We start from the raw sequence: 20,194 nt of genomic DNA, 5'->3' as shown, positions 1-20,194 counted from the left end.
TCTAGAAATTATTTTAGTGAGTTCTATAGTCTGTTATTCAGGAGGTCAGACTAGATAAACACAGTGGTCCCTTCTGTACTTGACATCTATGAATCTATTGGCATCTCTCAAATTTCTCTGAATTTCAACCAGCTCCAATGCCTTCCAAACAACTGGCCTAAACATTTGACTGCTATGGCTAGGTGGAGTGATAGGGAGACAGAAGTGGGAGTCACTTACTTGCAGACTTTAGGTGCCACAGCCCCCCATGTTCCTGCTAATCCCCCAGAGTTGCTTAACTACATATTGAATAGGAAAGTGACCAGATGGAAACTTGCAGAACCACACATGAGCATTCTGTCAGAGGGAGAAAGCAGATATCCAATAGAAGACACTAGAACCATCCAAAAAATAGCTGTAGCTTCTTCCGGGCTCCAAAAAAAAAGTTGGCAACACTTTGTATCGACAATCTCAGAGCTATCTGAAATCTAATAATAGTATGGAGATGAAATCTTTATCCTCAATTAAGAGATCATCTGCCAGTGTAACTGGTGTTTCATATCTTGGTTGGTGCCAATATCGAAAAGAATTTAAGAGATGTGAGGCCACCAGATATTTAGAGTTGCTTTTCAGTAACCTTAACCAGAAAATACACATGAGATATAATCTGGCCAGGTAAAACTGTCAAATGGTAGTTTCATCAGGAGATGTCATACTTCCTTATGAGACACCAGTAAGGGGCAATTTCTATTGATAAAGGACCCAGTTCTTTTGTACAAATCTTTCATTGGTCAATAAGAACATAGTTTCTGATTGGAAACTTTATCTTGTGAATTGTAAGATGAAGTTGAGCCTGACTAGGTAAAATACAGACAAAGAAGGCATAGAATATTTTTTTAATGTAGAACAACAAAACAACCTTAGGACTCTTCAGTTTTGGGAAGTCTCAGACAATACATTTTGTCTTTTGTTCCCATGTATAATCACAAGTGTATCTAATTTGGGTAGAGAACCACATTTCTACAAGTTAACTCTCTGTGGTTGGTGGAATGTTACCCGAGAGAAACTCTGTCCTGGAACTGAGAGCTACCAGGTGGTTTTATTTTTTTTCAACTACTAAGACACTATATTTAAGACAGTGATGTGAAAACAGTCATGTGTTAAATCAACAAATAAGATGTTCAGTCCCAACACTTTTGCAAGGACTTAGTTCTATGGAACTGATACCTAGCTCATCAAGTGCACCTTACATTTGTACCCAGCAAGCACAGGTAATGCACTGAGAATACTGTGGGCACAGACTTCGGCGACAACATGACTAGTGGCTATGCTATGCTATGGAGATTGGACCAACATAGTTATGTTGGCATAAGTATGCTGCCTTAACATTGTAGCGTAGATACAACTTATATTAACAGAAGGGTTTTTTTAACATTCGTATGAAAACATCAACTCTCTAAGTGAAGTTAGCTACATTGGTGGAAGCAGTCTTCCATCAACACAGCTGCTTCTATGCCTATTTCAACCAAACTTTTAAGTTTAGAACATGTCTGGGTCTGGAATCAAACCGATAGATCTTCTGTTTAGGAAAAGCCATTTCTCCACAGCCCTCTTGGACTATGTCCTCATTTCTGATTTGTAGCAGGGCTGTATACAAATAGTTAAGCTGAAAGCACCACAATCTCCCATCTTCTTCCTAATTCTTTGCAGTTTTCCACTGATCCTATTGGTGATCAAAAATATGCCGGAAGATAGTAATTGCTCCAGCATCTAGATCAGGGTTTCTCAATCTGGGTACATCTAGACTGTGGGGATTTAACTCCGCCATGTCCAAGGAATGCATTTGCTCTTTCGCAAAAAAAAAAAAAGCCGAAGAGCAAACGTGCTCTTTCGGGGAGCCCTTTGTACCTCGTTCTATGAGAAATAAGAGCTCCTTCGAAAGACAGGGCACCATCTAGAGTGGGCCAAATGGTGGAAAAGCCTCTTCCGGAAACTCAATTGGAAAAAGCTACATAAATTGCAGAGCGCAATTTGCATAGCTTTTTCCGAAAAAAAGTTATAGTGTAGACCTAGCCTCTAACTACTCTCTTCCAGCTAAGCAGTACACATCTACAGGCACTGTGACATCCTCAGTGCAATACAGGTAGTATATAGTGTGGATGTAGTGCACAATGGTGAATAGGTTAAGAACCACGGGTATATACTGTTTTTCTATATGAATTTTGTGGGATCCTCAATAACTCCTACTGATGTCATTGCACCTGCTGACTCCCAATCGGTAACTTCCACTTCATAGCCTGGATCCTTGGACATTGACTTTCTGATTTGGCATGCTCTGAAGTGCAAAAGATTCTGCTGGAATTTGAAATTTCACTTCACTATGGGTAGTGTATAACAACTTGCCTTCAAGCTCTGCTTATCTGTTACAAATTAATCTATAATCCAGGTATATCTGTGTGCTCTTTCAGTCTGTCATTCACCAATGGACAGTTCTAGAGGTCAGAGTTCATTATTTTCTTCTTCCCAAGCTCTAAGGGGTAAGGATTTTCAGATTAGTCTTAGGTTCAGCAGTACATCATAGAAGATTAATGCCTTTGTTTTTCTGAGGATATTTTCCAGCATTTCAAACTGTTAAAATGATCCTTTGAATGTTTTTAAAATAAGTTTTTGCAAAGAGATATTGTCAATAAATTCTAGAATAAAAAAGTATGTGTGGAAAAGCAGGTGTTGGGTTTAAACTGAGTTATTTCCTCTTAGATAGTTTTATATTGTAGGTGCCTATAGGTATGTTACTCACATGATTTTTCTACCATAGCACCTTCTCTGAATACATTTTAAAATAAGGTAATTTTTGCAGCGCACCTTGTTTCAAACATCCATGATACTGAGTGGAAGGTCTTTCCAAGCTAAGGATATTGAACGCGATCATGCTACTGGCATAATATTGCTTATTTATAATAGTTTTATATATTTGTTTTAATTTTTGAAGGCACACTAAGGGTTGTTAAGTTATTAAAATTACCTTAACTTGATATTAACCGTTTTTTGGATTTACTGTAAGGATTCTAGTACTTTTAAAATAATACTTTGTCAAAGCAATGAAGATGTGTATCCTGTTGTAAGCCAGTGCGTTTGAGAGAATATCTACTTCTGTTTCCAATGAACAGTAAACCAGTTTGGGACCTTGTTCTGAAATATACAGGGCAACTGTCAATGTATGTTAATCTTAAATCTTAACTATCTTGACAGTGTCTCTCTAATTTTTTTCTTTACTTTTTTGCTATATAATGTGGTGATGCTTTGTGGCAGGCACCAGTTACACTACATATTGGGCATGACAGTATCCATTTTTCTCAAATATCCATTTCCTGATTTAACTATATGAAACCATGTTTTGTTTTTCTTAGCAACTGTAAGTGAAGGATGGATTTAGAACTTCTCAGTCCTCACTGTATAAAAACTTGCTATGGGAATCTGGGTGCAAAGTTTTTGAAACAAATGAGATTAATGATTTTCTTATTTTAAAGTGGAGATGTAGACTAGACCAAATTTATGCCTGGTTTAAATGAATGCAGATCCATTGACTTAAGCTTACTTACACCTTCTTATGCAAGTCCTGAATTCAACTCTTTAATTTCGTAGGGAAAAATGTATATTAGTGTCCAGTTGCCCAACAATAACATGGAGTCATTTGATCTAACACATGAAAATCAGTTATTAATGCTATCCTTTTTTCATATCTCCAATTTATACCATTTTTTCTATTTTTTCCCCCAGTATCTGTATATTTGATGTTGTGCTCTGTGGAGTACAAATGTTTTCCTCATTGTCTTTTCAAAATTTTCTTCTGCTTCTAATCCAATGTGTGTCCTTCAGTTAAGACCTATTTTTTTCCATTGTTCAGCTTCTCCTGAAATAGAGCCATTTTCCCAGTGTGCTAAGTCAGTGTCTGAACTAGCATGTAATGTTTTTTATTTAGAAAACTGTTAGGTCATCAGGTAGAAGCTACTTTTGAAGTCTAATGGGCCTTACTATCAGTCTCGGTGATAAGTTGTGCAACATTCTTAGACTGCTTTTTATCTTTACAAGAGAATGTTATTGTAAAAGCGTCAAAATATCCACATGCCCAGTTCACTAGTAAATATACAGGTAAGTTAAAACATTTTTGGTGATAGTTTAAACTACTCAGGGGACTATATTTCCAAAGAATGATGTATTTTAAAATGCATTGGTTTCTTTCATAGTAGGAAACTTAAATCTGTTGTATCTTAAACAAAATGCCTGTATTTCTTACATGTTTAAAATCATAGCAATTTTCAGTATGAACTAAATACTTGCCTTGGGCATATGTATAGTGTATAAAATTGTCATAACATTAAAAAGAATTGTGTATGATTAGTTTATATACCAATCTCAATTGAATTATCTAAAATAACAGTATTGGTGATAATAAAAGAGAAGTTTGTTAAAGAGAAAAGCAAACAGAAGATAAAAATCTCATACTGTAAAAAAACTGCATAAATGGATCAAGGAATTTGACAGAAAGTTTAATGTGTACATAAGTAGAGGCTGACAGGAACATGCTGTGTGTGTCAAAGGTTCCAGTGATGGAAAACTGAAACATAGTGCTCACTGACCACAGCATGAGCCTTGACACACATTGTAAATAACCCAGAGATATATGACTGCATTAAGCAGTAAACTGAAGTATTAACAGCAGTAAATCTGCAACAACTGAAGTGGCTGACATGCAGGACTTCCACTGATTAATATTTGTAACAGACTAATTAGGAATCTAACCAAGATTACGCATTATAATTCACTGTTATACTATATCAGAGTTTTCTTCTCCTTCCAGAGTCGTATATATAGATACTGGCCTTAATACCATCAAACTAAAAGGAGAAGACTCTTGTGGCCGACAGCATCTAATCACACTGAAGTTAAATGCAAAGGTGAATTGATTTGGAGGAAAATACTTTAAGAAAATGAAACCAAAATGAATGGATTCCTATTTTATATTGAAGTTGATGAACTGGTTTCTTTCCAGGTTTTTTGTGCTTGTCCTTTTATCTTCATATGGTTTGAATAGTAAATATTGTTCTGAAAACTTTAAGACCACCTAAACTCTTACTGCAAAACAGTATAAATATCTTTCGTTAGAAAGTTGTTCACCCTTTTCAAAATCCTTGGCTGTATCTAGACTGGCCAGTTTTTTCGGAAAATCAGCTGTTTTTCCGGAAAAACTTTCCAGCTGTCTACACTGGCCGCTTGAATTTCCGCAAAAAGCACTGATTTCTTACAGTAGGAAGTCAGTGCTTTTACTATGCTGCTCCCGTTCGGGCAAAAGTCCCTTTTGCGCAGAACTTTTGCGCAAAAGAGCCAGTGTAGACAGCTCAGATTTGTTTTCCACAAAAAAGCCCCAATCGCGAAAATGGCGATCGGGGCTTTTTTGCGGAAAAGCGCATCTAGATTGGCCACGGACGCTTTTCCACAAAAAGTGCTTTTAGGGAAAAGCGTCCATGCCAATCTAGATGCTCTGTTCCGAAAATGCTTTTAACGGAAAACTTTTCTGTTAAAAGCATTTCTGGAAAATCATGCCAGTCTAGATGTAGCCCTTCTGTTACAGGCTAAGAACTAGTGTCATTTGGGAAATCTTCATTTTTTGAGTGCTTGGTCATGTTCATTCCAGTGTAGGAGTGCATGTGCTGCATGCAGTGCTGCTGGAAAATTTTTCCTTCAGTTGTCTTCATCGGGACAGCTCTGGAATTGAACCCACATTGCATGGTATAGAGAGACCTGCCGCCCCACAGTGTCCTTGAGTTCCTTTTTATTTATCATGACAGTTGCTGTAACATACTCATCTCTTGTGTCTAAAAAGTCTTACTCTCAGTGGACTTTAAATAAATTGTAAATAATTATCATTAAGTAAGTATACTCCAGTTCAGTGTTTCTTAAAGTGTGAGGCAGTTGCAGGTGTGCCGCAGAGAACGGAGTTCAAAAGGGCAATGCCTGAACAGAGTTCAAAATGGCTGCCCTTAAAAGGGCAATGCTTGCTCTACTGATAAAAGGGCAAACTTTGTTTGTTTGTTTGTTTGTTTTGCTTAACCACTTATTTTTCCCGTCCTTTTTTGTTTGATTGCTTGCTCAACAAGTTTTTTCGGGGGGCTTTTTCTTTTTCGGTCAACAACTTTTCCCTTGGGAATGGCCGCTTTTAAAGGGGAAAGCCTTTTTTTTTTTTTTTTTTAAATCCTTGGTGTTCCCCATAAAAAAATAATTGTTTGGCATTCCTCAGTCTTAAAAAGTTTAAGAACACTGCTCTAGTTAGTGTTTCCTGCGTCACACTGAGCACTGAGATATGCCTTGGTCCTAGGGTTTCATACAGTGTGTGGTGTGCCACAAACTGGAGCTGGTGAATAAGTCACCTGATAGCTGTCTTAAGTGTTTGCAAGAGGTCCACCTTCAAGAATGGTGCAAGATCTTTCGGGTTTTCAAGCTCAGGACTAAAAAGAACGGGAATAACAGACAATTATATAAGAACGGCCTGGCCATTGATGGACCTAACTTCCATGAATTTAACTAGCTTCTTTTTGAACCCAGTTAAAGTCCTAGTCTCCACAACATCCTCTGGCAAGGAGTTCCATGGTTTGACTGTGCGCTGAGTGAAGAAAAACTTCCTTTTGTTTGTTTGAAACCTGCTGCCTATTAATTTCATTTGGTGACCCCTAGTTCTTTTACTGTGGGAATAAGTAAATAAATTTTCCTTATTCACTTTTTCCGTACCAGTCATGATTTTATAGACCTCTAACCCCTTAGTCTCCTCTTTTCTAAACTGAAAAGTCCAAGTCTTTTTTTAATTTCTCTTCATATGGGACCCGTTCCAAACCCCTAATAATTTTTGTTGCCCTTTTCTGAACCTTTTCCAATGCCAATATATATTTTTTGAGATGAGGCGACCACATCTGTACGTAGTATTCAGCATGTGGGCATACCATGGTTTTATATAGAGGCAATAAGATATTCTCCGTCTTACTCTCTATCCCTGTTTTAATGACTCCTAACATTCTATTTGCTTTTTTGACTGCTGCTGCACACTGAGAGCATGTTTTCAGAGAACTTTCAGAGAATGACTCCAAGATCTTTCTCTTGAGTAGTTGTAGCTAAATTTAGTCCCCATCATATTGTACATATAGTTGGGATTATTTTTTCCAATATGCATTCCTTTACATTTATCATCATTAAATTTCATTTACCATTTTGATGTCCAGTCACTTAGTTGGGTGAGATCTTTTTGAAGCTCTTCACAGTCTGCTTTGTCTTAACTATGTTGAGCAGTTTGGTATCATCTGCAAATTTTCCCACCTCACTGTTTACCCTTTCCTCTAAATCATTTATAAATAAGTTGAATAGGATTGGTCCCAGGACAGACCCTTTCGGGACCGCACTAGTTGTCTCTCTCCACTCTGAAAACTTACCATTTATTCTTACCCTTTGTTTCTTCTCTTTTAACCAGTTATTAATCCACAAAAGGACCTTCCCTCTTATCCCATGACAACTTAAATAAAGTAAGAGCCTATGGTGAAGGACCTTGTCAGAGGCTTTCTGGAAATCTAAGTATACTATATCCACTGGATCCCCCTTGTCCACCTGTTTATTGACCCCCTAAAAGAACTCTAGCAGATTAGTAAGGCATGATTTACCTTTACAGAAACCATGGTGACTTTCTCCCAACAAATTATATCCATTCATGTGTCTAACTATTTTATTCTTCACTATAGTTTCAATTAATTTGCCTGGTACTGACATTAGACTTACCGGTCTGTGATTGCCAGGGTCACCTCTACAGCCCTTTTTAAATATTGGTGTCACCTTAGCTATCTTCCAATCATTAGGTACGGAAACCGATTTAAAGATAGGTTGCAAACCACAGTTAATAGTTCTACAATTTCCCATTTGAGTTCTTTCAGAACTCTTGGGTGAACGCCATCTGATCCCGGTGACTAGTTCTCTGTTCCACCTCGGAGCTTCTGTCAGAATTGGCTCTAAGTTCTTCTGACAGACATCTCAGAGGAAAGGTAAAGTGCCATTCTTCTGGCACTGTGAAAGGATTCTGCGCCAATAGCCTGGTGCGCCCATCACTGTTATCTATTACTGATGCACAGGAAACCAGAACGAGCTGCAGGCACCACTGATGATGGTGCCAAAAGGAGAAAAAAAAAAAAGAGGGAGAAAGACTTCCCGATCCTGAGACCTGCAAGCTATAGGGACTCAGAGTGCAAGCTGTGCTGGGCCACTATGAGGTACCAATATGGGCAAGGAGCTCAATGGCACCTTAGAAGGGTGCCATTGAGTCCAGTACCAATGAATTCCTTACCTAGGGAGAGCCATTGTGGCACATAGGCCCTGGCCGTTGCAGGGCCAATTGTTTGTTGCAGGTCCAGCACCATGGGATGCCTTGGCACCAAAACAGATGGCTTTGAAGGAAAGCCCATAATGATGGTATGGCACCGCTGTCCTTTGTGGCACACCTTTCTGGTGCCAGTCAGCACTCCACCACTATGGTTGCCCAGGAGTAAGTCCTCCAGCTTGGTTTCTGGTTCTTACCAGAGATGCCTGGCATAGGATAGGGGCTAAAAGAACAGATCTCTGTCCCAACCCTCATTTGCCCAGACATTTCCCCCTCTAGAGACTCGGCAGGGCCCAAAGAGACCTTTTGAGGATATGCATGAGGACAGTATACTAAGAAAGCCGCCTGATCCTATTTCCCATATGTCTCTGTACAGATTGTTCCACTCCTACAGGGCATGGACTTGCATTTCCATGGGTTGTTGGGGATTGCACATGGTGGCAGTGTGATATACCCTGCAATTCAGTTGTTTTCCATCCTTCTTCTCCTCCCTTCCTGTGCTCTTCGGAGACCCTTTTCATGAGAGACTTCTAGCTCAGGAGGTGCAGTTGCTTCTTAGGCATGAGGAATGAAGGAGGTTCCAACAGAGCTAAAGAACTGGTGGTTCCACTCCCCTGACTTTCTGATCCCAAAGACCAATGGTTACCTCAGACCAATCTTGGATCTGTGAAACTTCAACAGATTTATGAAAAAGCTGAAGTTTGCATGGTCTCTTTAGCCTCGATTATCCTCTCTCTGGATCCAGAAGACTGATATGCCACCCACCCTTGACTTAGTATGCTTATTTTCACATTGCTATATTTCAACGTCTCAGACAGTACATTATGTTTGTGGTCTACCAAAAATCTTATTCATAAACAGAGCTACACTTTAGTCTGTCAACAGCTCCCCAGGTATTCATGAAGTGCATGGTAGCCTTCCTGAGAAGGAGAGGGGTACAAATATACTCCTACCTGGACCACTGGCTGATCGAAGGTTGATCCAGAGATGAGATGGAGGTGAATGTCAACTAGGTACAGTCAGTGTTCTAGGATCTGAGACAATTGACAAATATGCAGAAATCAACTCTTTTTTTCCTCAGTTCGGAGAATAGAATTCATAAGGGTGATCCTTGGCTTGAACTGCGTCAGAGTGATTTTCCTGAAGAGTCACCTTATAACTGTAAAGACACTCATGTGAAATCTGAGGATTCACCCTCTCGCAACAGTGAGGAACTGCTTAAAATCTTCTGGAACTCTCATGTCTAATTCACCTTGTCTTGGCTGGCATTGGTATATATGCTAGACTGACACCATCTGAACAAGGTTATCTGTTGTCCACCATCAGTGATTTTTTTCTCCTCTATGGTAGTGGCTGGATTCAGAGATGTTGAGTGCAGGCATTCCCTTTTCAAGAATCACACTTATGATATCCCTGATCACGGATGCTTTAGAGATGGGTTGGGGAGCTCGCTGGGGACCCTCAGGACTAAGAATCTCTGGTCATCAGAGGAGTTAGAGCTTGTATAGCAATGTAAGAGACCTAAGGGCAGTACACGTAGCCTGCCAAGTGTTCCCACACCACCTGGAAGGCAGTTTGCATAGTGGTCCTCCCAGACAACATTACAACAAGGTTTTACGTAAATACGCAAGGGGAACCCTTTTCATTTCCACTATGTTAGGAGGCTCTGTTCTTATAGGACTTTGGTATTGCCCATTCCATTCACCTGGAAGCCTTGTAATTACTAAGTTTGCAAAATGAGTTCATGGACCATCTCAGCAAACCTTTTTCCAACCATCAGTAGTTTATTTGTCCAGATATCTTGAAATGGATCTATTTGTACCAAGGCACAACAGGAAGTACCCTCAGTTCTGTTCCTTCCTAGGACACAGTCCAGGTTCACTTACAGATTCTTTTTCCTTCATTGGATAGGATGACTCTTCTATAAAGTCTCTTCCACTCCTCTCGTTCACACCAAAACTTAAGGTCCAGCTTAACATCAGAAGGAATGGAATGCAACTGATGCTCATAGCTCTGGCCTGCTTATGGTTCACCACTCTGCTGGACCTCTCAGTGGACAGACCAGTCAGCCTGCCCACTGTTCCCAGACTTGATCTCTTGGAATTATGGTCACCTCTTCTACCTAAACCTCAAATTTCTTCACCTGAGAGCATTGAAACTCCATGGCTGAACGCGGAAGAGTGATCTTATTTAGCATTTGTTTGTGATGTGTACTTGGGGAGCATAAAGCTGTTGACTAAAGCCACTTGCTTGGCAAAATGGAAGAGATTCTGTCTAGTTGTTTTTGATGCATAAAGGTGTTTTACCTACTGAGTTCTCGCTGTATTTTGCCCTTGGATGAGTGGGTGGCTGATCAGTATTTTTAAACTCAATCTGTGGCCACTTCATGAAGAAGTTGGAACAACTATATTCACATGCATGGGATCTTAAATTAGTTCTGATGAGGTTGATGGGGCCCCTGTTTCAGTCATTGACAAGGTGCTCATTGCTCTGTCCTGGAAAGTGGCTTTCCTCATTGCCATCACCTCTGAGCTCCCATACACAATGTTCTTCAAGGACAAGTTGCAGCTGTGGCCACGCCCATCCTTTTTTCCAAAGGTGATCTCACAATTTCATAATAATCTGGACATTTCCCCCTCAGTTTTCTGTCCTAAGACATATGGAAGCAGGGAAAAAGAGAGGCTTCAGTCGCTGGATGAGAGACGTGCTTTCCATAGAGAGATTGTACCAAGCACTTTTAGAAAGATCACCAAATTGTTTATAGCCATTGTGGATGGGTGAAAGAGAGTCTAATCTTGGTCTAGGGAATCTCATCCTGGATCACGTTGTGTATTCTCACTTGTTATGACCTGACAAATGTACCAGCTCATCATTTAACAGCTTACTCTGAGAGCTCAGGTGTCATCAATGGCATTTGTGACACAGGTACCAATTTGGAATGTCCGCAGAGTGGCAACCTTGTCCTTGATCCACATGTTCACATCAGATTACCCATCAAGCCAGAGATGATGTGGTTTTTGGCCAAGTGGTGTTGCATTCAGCATATCAATGAACTCCAAGTTCTCACCTGCTTAACTACTTTGAAGTCCCCTACATTGGAATGGACATTAGCAAGCACTTTAAAAAAATGGTTCTGACTTTTCAGCAAGCGTTCTTCAAGATGTGTTGCTCATGTTCATTCCAGACCCCATTTATCTACCTCACTGTTGGAGCTGCTGGCAAAAACAAACTAAGGAGGCAGTGGGCGGCTGATTGATATTAGCCACCCACCTATATATTGTCATGAAGGCATGACTCCAAGGGACCCCAGATCTGATCTGATGGATACTATTGAGGGAAAATTTTTCTAGCAACTGGCTATGCAAACTGTGTGCACACCTACATTGGAATAGACGCAGGAGAAATGCATCTCAGAGGACAGTTATAGCCATTGTTTTTCATAATCACTCAGACTAAGCTTGTAATGGGTGTCAAAGAATGTTATGTTGAGTACTGTGTACAGATGTGGTCTCCTCACCTCAAAAAAAGATATTTTGGCCTTGGAAAGGGTTCAGAAAAGGGCAACTAAAATGATTAGGGGTTTGGAACGGGACCCATATGAGGAGAGGTTAAAGCGACTGAGACTTTTCAGTTTAGAAAAGAGGAGACTGAGGGGGGATATGATAGAGGTATATAAAATCATGAGTGGTGTGGAGAGGTACGATAAAGAAAAGTTATTTATTAGTTCCCTAAATAGAAGAACTAGAGGACACCAAATGAGATTAATGGGTAGCAGGTTTAAAACTAATAAAAGAAAGTTCTTCTTCTCACAGCGTGTAGTCAACCTGTGGAACTCCTTGCCAAAGGAGGCTGTGAAGGCTAGGACTATAATAGAGTTTAAAGAGAAGCTAGATAATTTCTTGGAGGTTAGGTCCATAAAAGGTTATTAGCCAGGGGACAGAATTGGTGTCCCTAGCCTCTGTTTGTCAGAGGCTGGAGAGGGATGGCAGGAGACAAATCGCTTGATCATTGTCTTCGGTCCACCCTCTCTGGGGCACCTGGTGCTGGCCACTGTCGGTAGACAGGATACTGGGCTAGATGGACCTTTGGTCTGACCCAGTACGGCCGTTCCTATGTTATGTTCTTATGTTATGTTACATAGTTTCTTCAGCCATTTACTGTGTAATGTGTGGAGATGAAAAGTAGATATGGCAGAGTATAGTGGTGTCTTTGGGTAAAAAACAATTCAAAGTTCCTAGGCTAAATAATTGGCCTGCTTTGACCATAGAGATTGCATGCAAATTCTATCTTGCATCATGAGCTTAGCTATAGATTTACCAAATAACTTAAATTGACTAGATTAAGTGTACACACACTCCCTTCTTTGGTATTCTTTAAGTATGACATTTTGATATTGAAGACCACATTTTAGCTCCTTTATTGGCAGGTGCACCTTATCTATGGTACTGTATGGTTACTTTGAAGATCAAGGGCATCATGTTAATTGCACTACTGAGTATCTGATTACTTTTATGCACTTTTTTTAATACAGAGGTTTTAAAATCTCTGAGACTTTTAGTAGTAAAAGGAAACTTTAGCATTTCAGTAGTTTCATTTGCTAGTAGCTGAAAACATAGTGTAATCACATCATATTATGCCAGTTGTCTATTGTAACTCGTAGTCATCAATCAAAACTTTTTCGGATGATTATAGTGGTGAAATGATCAATTGTGTTTGTCCTTTTAAAATGTGCCTGACATTTAAACTTGCCATAAAAGAAAATTAATATATAAAGCATAGTTGGTAACATAGGAATTTTGATTTTTCACTAGTACACATATTAAACGCATTGAAAAATAATGCTGATTAAGTTATTTAAGGAAAGCTTTGTGATAAACATTCACATAATCCTCTTTGAGAAATTATTTAAAAAATTCTGTTTAATTTTTGCTATGTTGTTTCAATTGGGTTAAAAGTTGTTTGCCTTGTATTTGTTCCTTGAGTACATACTCCCAGTTCTCTCCTGTGATCTATCAAAATGTTTTTAGCTGTCCAATCTTGTCCTGTTTGGAGAACACACGAAGAAATGATTTCATGAGCTCCATTTTGTGCTCATCCCCATTAAATATTGATTATGTAAATAACTGAATTAACTTACCATGTTGCAGAAGAAATTGTATAAAGTGTAAGATGAAAATCTTCCAACACTTCTCTTTCTTTCTTTCTGTCTGTCTGTCTCTCTCTCTCTCTCTCCCCTCCCCTCCCCTCCCCTCCCCTCTCTCCACATCATAATCTTTGTTTGCACAAACTTTATTTGAATTAGCAATCTCTCTTTATACTCCATTTCCCTCAACTACTATTTTCTTTTGCTGTTTTCATTTGTAAGTACGATGGGTTACCCAAAAGGTGGTAACTAGATTGATGGACGTATTCTTTTGTCAATCCGAACTTTGTTCAGTGAGACTTAGGTGGCTTTAACTATTGTGCTCAGTGAGGTAGATTTTTCACACCCATGATGGACCTAATCAAACTGACCTAATTTTTCAGTGCAGACCAGACCTTATACTTTTTCAGGTTCAGAAACTGCTGCCTTTCTCAAATAAGAATTTGTTTGAAGGGTTGGAGTGGGGGTTTAGGATAGGAAATTGGAAAACATTTTCTTTTCTGAGGAGAAAAGGGAGAAAGGCAGAATGCAAATGAAACCAGACTTTTGCTGGTAAGAAAAATGATTTATTAAGAGCTTGGGGGCTCAGTTTAATTTAGCTTTGAAGACTTAACATAATTGCCAGTATGTGTTGGTTTTCTGTGTTGGGGATCTTTGGGCTCAGGGGGGGTCAGTAACACAGAGATCAGGATACTTAGAGAACTGTTCTCCTTCATCAATTGTAAATTGATATCTAAGTAATAGATTTTAAACAGCAGCAGAAAATAATTTTCAGAAGACCTAGAGTGTATACTTACATGAGTATTCAGTACTTGGGATTTTATGACATGAGAGTCATACAGGACTGAGCTGGATTACTTTAATAATCTTTAAAACAACTAGAAATTATACAATTTTGTGTCTGGTGTTTTTGGATTAAGATTAGAAGGGTGAAATTTTCAAGGGACGACTTCTAATGTAGATGGCTAAGGAGATGTGTATTAAATGTTTTTGCATAAGGTTACCAAGTGTCTTAGCAGAAATCCCTAAATATTTTCTTGTTCATCTGTTTTACAGTTAGGAAAAAGACCTCAAATTCATCCAAGCTCATTATCAGATAAACTGATGATTTCTAAAATATAATATCCTCTCCTGAAAAAACATTTTTAGTTAATATCTACAATAAACCAGATAGCCATTTAAGTAAATATATGACAAACTAGTTCACAGGATATTTTATGTTATTGAAAGGTAGAATGTTGAGAACGAAGTATATAAAGGCACTAGAACTGAACCTGTGGTTTCTATTTGGAAGATGGAGTATAGTTTACTAAAAAACTCTGCACCGAAACTTGTAATAAATAATTAGTATATGCTATATCCCTTTTTCTACCCCTTATCTCTCTTTTTGAAGGTTGCACTCCCCTTTGTCAGGAAGTCTTATGTATTTGCAAATCACTTACCTGGCACATGTTAGCACAAAGCTAGATCCTAATCTTGTGTTACAGAACTTGATCTGGTTCTGTTGAAATGATAGGCCTTATGTCCCTTATTTACCTTTCAGGCATCTGGGTACATTTAAAAAGTTCTAGATAACTAAATGTAGTCAGATGAGTCTTTTTTTTCTTTTTCTGACAATATTTGCTTTAGTTGATCTTACTCAAAACTTACTTAGTAATTTGCATATTTAATTTATATTTCAGAGATGCATTTCTGAGTACAAAACAGGCCTCTTCTGAATAAAGCATTGAAAATATTGGTTTGCTTTCTGTCAATTTTTATTTTCTGTTCTGTTATGGGCTGATGGGTGGATAACAGGAAGTAGATTATCTACTTGATGTTGCAAATCTTGAGAAATTCTGGAGTGTCAAAGCAAGGATTCTATCCTTAAGGCAGATTCTGATGGGGATTCTTTTGGCAGTACTTTGTGGTAGGTTGTTTGTGGCTCCAAATATATTTACATATTAATCATTAGGCAAATACTCAAACTCAGTTAAAGTTTTTCTAAATAGTAATTTAATTTGACTTGTAATATAAGGTGGTAGAGCTATCAAACATTTAAAAAGTTAATTGTGAGATTAAAATATGGCAATCACAGTTTTAATCACGCTGTCAATAGAATACCATTTATTTAAATATTTTGGATGTCTACATTTTAAAATCTGATTTCAGTTATATACCGAATACAAGTGCAAATGTTCACTTTATTTTTATTAAAAATATTTGCACTATAGAATAGATAAACCAAAATAAATAGTGGGTTTTTTTTAGTTCACCTCTTACAAGAACCCCATAAATATAAATAAACATGTTTGTCTTAGTGATTGGCTGAACAAGAAGTAGGACTGAGTAGACTTGAAAATTAAATGTTTATTGTTTGTGTGATTTTTAAAACCGTGATTAATCACAATTAATTTATCGTGAGTTAATTGTTTTGTGATTAACAGCCACATCCTCCGATGTGGTGATATCTAACTTGTATGTACTATTTATAAATGTAACTTAGTGTAATTGAATTTGTGTTCTTTCATTTTGACTAGTTCTATAGCTGCTGGATCCCTTTAATTTAATTTTATATAGCACCTCATCCTGAAAGATACCAACGTGTACTCCTAAGTGATGTTCATTGAAAACAATGGTTCTGTTTAGTAGAAGTGTAGAGGATAGCGGCTGATCATTTGTGGTACACAAAATGCAACCTGAAACTGAAAGGTGAGAAAAGTTTGCCATGACACATGGGCAAAAAATACCATGGGTGTGTGTTAGTTTAAGTTCTCATATAGTAGAAACCCAGTTTTTACCACTGCATCTGAAAGACCCCTGAAAAATGCATAGAATTAATTTTACTTACCTATAAAGGAGGAAGGGATCAATTAACTAATACTGCTGGGTGGTTTTTTGAGTGCTTGTTCATGTTCATTCCAATTAGGTGTATGTGCATGCATTCCAAAGATTTTTCCCTTAATAGTACCCGTTGGGTCAGCCAGGGAACCTCCTGGAGTGGCGCTGCTATGTTGGCGCATATATACCCCTGCTGGCCCTACACCGCCTCAGTTCCTTCTTACCACCCGTGATGGTAGCTGGGTGCTGACTACATTGTTAGTTCCTATCCTTAGTGCATGTACATAGTTCTTCTTTACCTTTTAAGTAGTTTAGCAATTAGTTTAGATTGTGCTGGTAGTTTAGATAAGACAAGGGAGTCATTGTCCCTCTTAGCCTCTTCCTGGCTGGGGAGGGGATGCCCCAGCCATAGGGGTTCAAGCTGTGTGTGAAGTGCCTGAAGCCTATGCCCTGTGGCAACCTGTATGACTCTTGCTTAAAATGTCTGGGAGAGGGCCATTGTACAGAAAATTGCCACATTTGCAAGAGTTTCAAGTAGAGGACAAAGCGTTGGCATACCAGACTTTCCATTCCCAACTGGAGGACAGGATGATTTCCATGTTGACTGACAACCATATTATATCAACAGACAGGTGGAGCTCAATCCTCTCCCCTTTGCAAGGAAGCCCTATGTCTGTGGGAGTTGTGTATTGCCCAGAATATCCATCTCAGGGTGAACTACCTTCCAGGGACTACCAATATTCTGGTGGACAAGCTCAGCAGGTCCATCAGACCACATATCATAGCAGAGTTTTTTTTCTGGGAGTGGGGCTATCCCCATCTGAACCTGTTTGCCACATGAGGGAACACCCAGTGCCAAAGCTATTGCTTGTACATGGGCTAAGGGCAGGAGTCTCAAGGAGATGTCCTGCACATTCAGTGGTCTTAGGAGCTATTGTATGCATTCCCCCCATACATCTGATTCACAAGGTCCTACTCAACATCAGGAGGCTCGGAGCAATGCCCATTATGGTACGTACCTCGGCAGCACTGGTTTACCACTCTGTTAGACCTGGCAGTGGAAGATCCAGTGATACTGCCGCTGGTTCCAGACCTGATTGCTCAGGACCTAGGGGAAGGGAAGCTATGCCACCCAAACCTGTTGGCCCTCTACTCTTAGAACCTTCGTGGTTAACGGGGGCGGAACTCTTGGCCACGTGCTCACTGAAGCACCTATCATTGAAGATGGCATTCTTGATTTCAATCCCCTCATCCAAGAGAATTTCAGAGTTGAGTGCCCTTATATCAAAGCTTTATTTAAGGACTAGGTTAGGCAATGTCCCCATTCGGCTTTCCTCCCTAAGGTAGTCTCACATTTCATATGTCCCAAGACATTTACCTACTGGTTTTCTTCCCGAAACCCCACTCCACACCTAGGCTATGTTTAGACTGCAAGCCTCTTTCGAACGAGGCTCTTTCGAAAGATAAGCCTCTTTTCGAAAGATACTTTCGAAAGAGCCTCTTTCGAAAGAGAGCGTCTAGACTGCACGCGGCACTTTCGAAAAAGCAAGCCGCTTTTTCGAAAGAAAGCACCCAGTGAGTCTGGATGCTCTCTGTCGAAGAAGCCCTATTTACATTCAAGAACGCCTTCTTTCGAAAGAGCACTTTCGAAAGAAGGCATTCTTCCTCATGAAATGAGGTTTACCGCCGTCGAAAGAAAAGCTGCGTTCTTTCGATTTAATTTCGAAAGAACGCGGCTGCAGTCTAGACGCAGGTGAAGTTTTTTCGGAAAAAGGCTACTTTTTCCGAAAAAACCCCTGAGTCTGGACACAGCCCTAGAGAGCAGGCTCTACACTCTCTAGATGTTAGACGGGCACTAGCATTTTATATAGAAAGGACAAGAGAGTTCCATAGATCGCCACAACTTTTTATTTCCCTAGCAGAGAGGATGAAGGGTTCACCGGTATCAGCCCAATGCTTTTATCCTCCTGGGTCACTTCCTGCATTAGAGCTTGTTATGACTTTGCAAGTAGTCCTGCGCCCCTGCTGACGCCTCATTCCACGAGAGCACAGGCGTCGTCCCAGTGTTTATTCACACAGGTGCCCATTCTTGACACTTGTAGAGCAGCTACATGGTTCTCTGCACATGTTTTCTTAACACTACACAATTGTTCAGCAAGCCAGGGGAGATGCAGCCTTTGGGAGGGCTGTGCTGCAGTCTATTGTGAATTAGGTGTTGATAGGCCCCGACCCGACCTCCTAGGATACTGCTAGGGAGTCACCTAATTTTATTTTAACTTGTGGTCCCAAGATTGATGCTTAGTCCTCAGCATAGAAAACTTGTGTTGGCATAGTTCATCACTTCAGGTATTGTGATAAAATTTCTTACCCTTCTAGGACAGCAAATGTACTTTGAGGCAAGCAATGAAATATTTAATGAAAAATGTAATGTCAAATTGCTAGGATAAATGGCAAAATAGATTGCTTCTGCAGGTGAAAGAACCCTGCAAATATTTCTTGCCCAGTTGTTTCAGTTCCCTTTCCCCTTGTTCATTTTTTAATTTATCCTGAAGACATGACTGAGACTGAAACCAGTGTGATTAAAATGGAAAAAGGCAAAAGCTTATTGAAGCTATAAGTTTATTTTAAAAAGTGGAAATCCTGTAAGGAACTTATCTGACGTAGTTAAACAGAAAAGCTAATTGCAAATTTAAACAACAAAGGGATACATACTTTTTAATTTTTTAATAAAAAGTATAGCACAAATCTGTCAGTAGTCCACTAGACTGTAAGGAGAATCATCAAAGAGGATATAATTCTTCAAGTGTTCATGTGCATTCCAATCAGGTATGTGCACATGCCCAGTAGCTGGAAGACTCTTCTCCCCTAGCAATTAGCTGTATGGTTGGTCTGGTTGCCTGGAGTGGGGCTTTCATTGCACCTAATATAGAGACCTTCTGACCAGCCCCTTTCTCAGTTCTTTCTTACCGCTGGTGATGGTTAATTGGAACATCCCTATGCTCTTGTCTCAAAGTGCACTAGCAGTTAGTTTCATCATTTTTGTAATAAGTTGAGTAGTTAAATATGGCTCCTAGGGGGGAGCATCTCCTCTTTCGAGTCCCCGATACCAGAACGTGGCTAGATTGCTTGGCTTCAAAGCCTGTGGGAAGTGCATGCCCAAGAGCGATTCTCACGGGCCTTGAATCTTAAAGGACAGAGTTTAGTGTGTAAAGGGTATTTTGATGGAGGTGGATCTTCAACTACAGTCTGAGCATGCGTTCTTCAGATCCTGCACCAAGCACCTCATCTTCAGGTGCAGAGTACTTGGCACTATTGGTTTGCCGAGCGCTGAACAAGGAAGAGACTTCCCAGCACCGTGTGGGCATCGTTCGAGACCCCCAGGCAATGTGCAGGCACCGATTCCTATCCCCACTGTCTCAGAAAAAGAAAAGACCAGACAGGGATTGATCTCCCACCTCAAAACATGGGGAGTCAGCTACTGTGAGACCTGAACTGGACTACACCACTGCAGCCTCACCAATTCTGGAGGTCATGTAGACTCCCACCAGCACAAAGTTGGAGAATCTGAACCCCGCTCTGTCTCCACGTCAGAACAGGGAGTTACAATGTCCATTGATGCCAGAGGCATTCCATGTCATGCAGGAACTCCCACACATCATGGCGCTGTTCTCTTCACCCAAGGTGTAAGAGGTCGCTGATATGGATCGCTGCCCATCCTTCATCCTTTGGGAAGCCAGCAATGATGACCTACTCCTTGACACTGAGACACCATGATGTCATGCTGGGCTTACGCTCAGCAGCCTTGGTGCTCACAAAGCCCCAGCTAGGACCTTCAGTGCCCAGGA

General features: G+C 39.9%; 1 protein-coding gene across 3 annotated transcripts in view; it reads left to right on the top strand.

The window, feature by feature from the left end:
* The window catches only part of FANCL (FA complementation group L), an 81,105-nt gene that overhangs the window by 21,094 nt on the left and 39,817 nt on the right, over positions 1-20,194 (top strand). For all 3 annotated transcript variants that reach the window (XM_075925524.1, XM_075925523.1, XM_075925525.1), the window contains exon 6: positions 4,838-4,934. In XM_075925524.1, the coding sequence (XP_075781639.1) occupies positions 4,838-4,934 (97 nt within the window). The remainder of the gene's footprint in view (positions 1-4,837; positions 4,935-20,194) is intronic.

The sequence above is a fragment of the Pelodiscus sinensis genome, chromosome 3, assembly GCF_049634645.1.
Source record: "Pelodiscus sinensis isolate JC-2024 chromosome 3, ASM4963464v1, whole genome shotgun sequence".
Classification (NCBI taxonomy): Eukaryota; Metazoa; Chordata; order Testudines; family Trionychidae; genus Pelodiscus; species Pelodiscus sinensis.
Note: the sequence above shows the minus strand (reverse complement) of the source record. Positions and strands in the feature narration are given on the sequence as shown.